The sequence below is a fragment of the Nymphalis io genome, chromosome 3 (genome assembly GCF_905147045.1).
Source record: "Nymphalis io chromosome 3, ilAglIoxx1.1, whole genome shotgun sequence".
In the NCBI taxonomy this organism is placed as follows: Eukaryota; Metazoa; Arthropoda; class Insecta; order Lepidoptera; family Nymphalidae; genus Nymphalis; species Nymphalis io.
In genome coordinates, this window is record NC_065890.1 from 10,751,145 (window position 1) to 10,757,175 (window position 6,031).

General features: G+C 33.7%; 1 protein-coding gene across 2 annotated transcripts; it reads left to right on the plus strand.

The window, feature by feature from the left end:
* The first annotated feature begins 985 nt into the window (after positions 1 to 985).
* On the plus strand, positions 986 to 6,031 carry LOC126781171 (uncharacterized). 2 transcript variants are annotated; one of them, XM_050506011.1, is made up of 10 exons: positions 986 to 1,109; positions 1,410 to 1,547; positions 1,879 to 2,058; positions 2,230 to 2,280; positions 2,347 to 2,491; positions 2,675 to 2,847; positions 3,559 to 3,640; positions 4,129 to 4,291; positions 4,802 to 4,966; positions 5,561 to 6,031. In XM_050506011.1, the coding sequence occupies exons 1-10, from the start codon at positions 1,083 to 1,085 to the stop codon at positions 5,586 to 5,588; spliced, it is 1,152 nt and encodes a 383-aa protein (XP_050361968.1). In that variant the 5' UTR covers positions 986 to 1,082; the 3' UTR covers positions 5,589 to 6,031. The 2 variants fall into 2 exon arrangements, with proteins under 2 accessions (XP_050361968.1, XP_050361967.1); XM_050506010.1 differs by having other exon boundaries at positions 2,230 to 2,491.

Below are 6,031 nucleotides of genomic sequence, written 5' to 3' on the forward strand. Positions count from 1 at the left end.
CGATATTTTTGAATATTGACTGATGTATTCAATTTTTTTAACTTTGTTCTGTTCCTATAAACTTTTAAATCATCATCATCACACTTTAAACACTGACCTTTATAGGTAGCTAAAGTTTCAGCGAATTAAACTAAACAGTTATTTTATAAAAAAATTATTGAATATGTAAATGATCGACATTATTTTTTAAATTGACAAACTCTTTTATTTATTAACCGATTGTATGAAAACAACTAACACTAAACTTAACACTAACTTTTCAGTGAAGTTTGCCACAATACTTTAGTGAAAACCGCACCAAAATCAGTTAAGCCGTTCCTAAAATTAGCGCGCATAAACGCACAGACAAACAGACAAAAATTCTAACAATCATTGTTTTGGTTCTATTGCGTTGATAAAAGCCCCCGACAATAGTTTAACTCATATATCTTCCATGTACAGACAGCAATCGTTTACATTTTTATTATATAATGGATTTTCATTAAAATTTTGAGTAAGTGTTGTGTTGAAAAATATTAAATTGTCTGATTTCGGAATATGACCAGATATTTTATGGAGAATGGTGGCCTTTTTCACGTAGGGAGTTTAATATACCTTTGTTGTAGAAAGAAATTCTTTCTGTTAAAACTTGTAGAATTTCGAATATAATTTATAATTCTTTTAATATTTAGTATTAAAATAATCTTAAGCGAATTGTAACCTCACATTTTAATCTCATTCGTAATTAATAACTTGTTCTACAGCCATTACCTTCATATCAATAAAATTATAAAGCTAGCTAATACAAAATCATATTAAAGTAAAATCATTTTCAAACTTCTTTTCTTATAATCGATAGTATTTGGGAAAGCTACTATTATTTTGATGTAAAAAGCACCCCCGTCCCTGTGGGGCTTGTGGCATGATTTAAATTTATTAACATTGTCACTATCGAGGGGAATTGTATTCAAATACGCATGCGTAGATTACTATCCGCTGACAGACCCTGAGGTTAATCTCCTGTAAACTTACAAGTTGACTTCCTGCTTACAAGTTATACGTTAAACAAGTTTTATCCAATATTTGGCGAATAAAAGATATGAATGAGGACCACGTCGTTCACTCTCGAGGTAAGGACGTTCAAATTATTATATCAATCGCTATGGTGTCTAGTGCAAAAAATCGATAATTTAATAACACAAGCATAACCTAAAAGGCGCCTAATGATTCCGTTTCTAAAGTGAGAGTGAAGAATAACATGCGGACAAGGTTAATTATTATTAATGGTAATTGTTGTTATGGTATTATTAAATTAAAGGTATTTTCCTTGATATGAAATGTGTTTGTAAATTAATGAAGTGTGTAAAAAAATGTTAGTTTTTTTTAAATGTTTCATGGTGGCATATTACACAGTGTACATATTTTTTCAGGTTTTGGTCCTTCTCTTTTTAACACTGATCCCGTGGCCGGGACCTTCAGTCTTCAAGATCACCTGCTCACGTGACAACTCCAAAATCGTAAGGAAAGTAATACAAAACAAGTGGCTACCAGTTTTGGAAAGATTTCAGGTAATTTGAAATTAATTAGATCATAATATATTTTATAATTACTTTGATATTATGCAAGTAATATGGCTTATTATAAGGAACATAACAATGAAGGTTTTAATTGATTTATATAATCTAGCATCGTTTCACGCAACTAAGGAATGTGCCGTACCTAAATAATATTTAATGAATAGGAATTTCATGAAAATCCTTAGGTACTATTAACAAAATTTATTATTGCAATTTAAAATAGAACTTTTGTTTTATTGTTTAAGTTGCTTATTAACCTCGTAACCATTAAAGTAGGACACTTACTTTGAAATCCCATTTATCATCAGCATATCATTTTTAGGTAAAATTGCCTTTAGAATGTCCATTTCATCCGGCGCGCGATATATTCGCGCCGCAACATGCAGCAAAGTTGCAACATCGTTCCTCGCAATGGACCTGCGCCTTCTGCGGCAAATCCTTCTACGAGGAGCGACACCTCGACACGCACTTCGACCAGCGACACAAGAACCAGATTAACAAGGTCGTTTCCTCTTACTAAATACAGTTTTTTATCTATTTTATATAACTAGCATATTATATGTACTATTTCGCAGTACTCGGCTGTCGGCGAATTATCATGATCAATCAACTAGGAAAATTACGATTTAGGTCCGTCACCATAACATAAAACCTTATTGTTATCTTTTTGCAGGCAGAAGACGCAGTATGTCTCGCAGACTACTGCGACATAATGCGCTGCCAGGTGTTGGTCGCGCACGGCCTGCTGAGCGGTGGCAACGGGCCGAGTACTGATATCGAATTATGGCAGGATGTAGAGGCGGCACGGAAAGCTATTGCGCCGGCCGCCACCCGGAGTGTTGCGCGAGTACCGACGAGACGGCGTCCCCGACCAAGAACATCGCCAATGCCTGTAGCGGACTGTCCTAAGACTGATGCTCAGAGTGCTGAACCTGGTAAGTAATTAATTAATTAAGTTCTATTTTAATAATCATAACACTCACAACTTCATATATGTATATTAGATTAAATGAATAAGTTTAATTATATAACAAGTAAACGGAAATAATTACAATACAGGTTACTTTTGAAGTGGCATTATGGTTACTGTTCTTTATAAATTAATTAAGTTATTATAGTTGTCGAAGAGAAGAAAACAGAAGAGAATGATAGCGATAACAACCATACGGCTGAACTATGCGACGCTGACACTGTTGAATCGTCATTACCACCAGACAGCCGCCAGAAGAGGCTCGCAGACTTACAAGCCGAGAGGGCGGCTTGTGACCCGGCGCATTTACAGGGTCTTAAGGTAACGATGATTGGTTAAGCACTCTCGAAACTTTAAAAAACGAAACTATTTGCAAGTTTAACTATTAATTTAGACTTTGAATATAAAAAATAAAACGAATACCTATATACTATGTAACGTAAGTGTATTAAAATTAAATTTACAGAAAAGGGTTGAGCAGATGTACCTACATCGTTATATACGTACGTACCTATATGTGCATGAGAATCCTTTACTCGTCGCTTTAAATTATTTAAACACCATAATTTAACTGCTTTACCAGTAAATTAATTCCTGTATTAATTACTCGCCGGATAATTGACCATAAATTTGTGAGATAAGTATATAAACAAGTTTCCGCTCGCGGCATCGCCTGCGTGTGAGGGGGAAGATACCCTATGTCCTTTTGTGTACCCCACATGCGTGTATGCAAAATTTAATAATGATCGGTTGAGTTATTAACACGTGAAAGCGTAACAAATAAAAAACAAACTCACTTTGCATTTAAAATATTAGTAAGGATAAGGAAGAAGCAAATTAGCGCCTAGGAAAGAAAACGTTGTTTGAGGAATATAGGAGATTGTGTATAAGAAGGATAGTGTCTTGTTATTTTCTTCTGATACTTAAGTTATTATTAATTAAGTTAATGCGAATATTAACTTATATATGTAAGTACTTATTCATGAATACCCATTATATTAATGTTATATTTATTAAATTTCATTATTTAAGGTGCGCTGTGAAAAAGTTGTTCATTCCTGTATTGCAACACTTCTGTTACATCTCACGCAACATCAATTTACGGAACTCGAAGGTTAACATTTTTATTATTTTAATCGAATAAAAATGATTTTCCAACTGCCTCGTCGGTAGTGGCTATCTTATAAAGCGACAGCTATCGAGGTCCTAGAGGTTTCAACTCCCGGGTCAGACCAGTAAAAGTGATTAGGTTGTTCTGTTAAAAAAATAATAGCTGCGGCTCGGACATATGTAGTTAACAGTGAGTACATTACACGTCCATGCTTCGACAAGCACGTAAAGTCGTCGGTCCTCCTCGGTCGCCTGTTGAGCAGTTGGTTTTCTTTGAGATTAGCTGCAGTGACTGGAATTTGGTCTGAAGGAAATAATTAATATTGTTACTATATTCATTTCTCTTCATTCTACAACGAATTAAAATATAAATAGTTAAAACCGTAACAACAACAAAAATATTTTGTTAAGCATTGCAGTTTATTAAATTCGAAGAATATATAAATTTTATAAGATTAAAAAAAATGCCTGTTCTGTAATATGAAACCAAAGAGGAGATGCAACGCGCTGTGTGCTGGTACCTCAGCTGCGATCGCTACTGGGAGGACACGGCGCCGGCAGCGCGCGTCTTTCCGTGGCCGCTGCTGCTTGCACTCGCGACTGGACTTGCCCTCGCCCTATGCATGTGCTACTACATAATATGGATCGTGTTCGAGTAAGTTTTATTGACAATCAGCATTGGATAAGTACTTGTTGATAAAAATGATTGAGTTATTTGGTTTCAAGAAACTTTTTATTTGTTTATAACTTTTTAAGCATATCCGTAATATAAATAAACTCGACCAGGAGCTATATACGTGATGCGTTTACAGATATTTGTATGTAAAGGTCATGACCTTAAATATGTTTCTTTGTAAAAAAATTGGATCTATTTTGTGCTTTAATCATAATTTTATTTTTCTTTATAATATATGCTTAAAATTTTAACATACGTATTCATAATTATAAACAAAACATACTTAGGTACTATTTATATTTACCGAACTTCTTTAAATGAGTCATCATTTAAAGAAGCTAAGAAGCTTCTTTATAAATTCCCTTTTTGGATTAGATTTTTAAATAAAGCTTGTATTTATCATTCAGTATGAAATATTATAATAATACTTGTGTACATTTGCGAGTACACTGATCATAGACACTATGTGATACGTACCGTGCGTGGTAGCTCGGAAGAAGGCAGTGTGGCCGGCAGCGGCTCGGTGTCCATGACGACGCACTCCTCGCCAGCGCGCGAAAGGCTCGCGCACGAGGACGGCTCGGAGGACGACCACGACGACCACTACATCTACGTCACCTACCCGCCAGACCTTAAGCGTCGCCTGCTCGAGAGGTACCGAAACAGAATCACGCTCATACTACTCACGCCCTTCATTAGACAGACGCGCGTCGATTGATAGACTTACGCACGCAAACGGAACTCACATTTAATACTCATCGATGATATTGATAAGCATTGAAATTTTAGTGTCTGACAAAAATATCTCAGATTATTATGACTAGTTTCCGTTAGTTAGACTTAGATACCCGTTGTCCTTTTCTTTACCCGAGAATACGTGTATGCAAAATTTCATAATTAGTTGAATAGTTAAGACGTGAAAGCGTTATGAAAAAACAAACAAACTCACTTTCGCATTTATAATATAAGTTAAGTAAAGGTTTAAATCAATTATTAAATCAATTATTATTCCTATTAACTACAAAACATATTATTAGCAATATAAAAAAGATAGTTAACATTTATTTTACGTTTCGTTAGTTATTATATATATTTAGTACATTGTGAATTATTATACAATTATTTTCTATTTGCTAATGATAGATTGAGTGTTTACATTGTTTTCATAACTAGAGATCATAATTCTAGTTAAAGATTGTAAAAATCTAATTTTAATATTTAATCCAATCGTTTTATTTTTTGTTTTAGCTGCTACAATAGAACAACCCGACTTTGAGACAATTCATCCCCTTGGGTCGTGCATGATTTCTAGAGTAAAGTTTAATTTAGAAGCAACTAAGACAGTCTGAAATAGCCAAATATGCTGTCAATTTGATTACAAATTGTAGGTACCTTATGTCAATAAATAAAATTACATATTAACAAACTTCGGACTCTATAGCAATGGTTTATTCATATTTTCTCGCGCCTAAAACTTTTTAAATCATTATACTTAACACAAAACGTCATCAAATTTTTTGATGTAAGGTACAATGCTAATGTTATTGGAAGATAAAAGCACTAACTGTTTAATAGATTATTTAAATAACTAGATGTAAAAACTTAGTCAAATAATTCCTTTTAAAATTTAAATATTTTCTTTATTTTAACTCCTACTTTTAAATAAAATAGAAGTAGTTCGCTTAAAACATCGGTGCCTATTTTTATATTTAATTATAA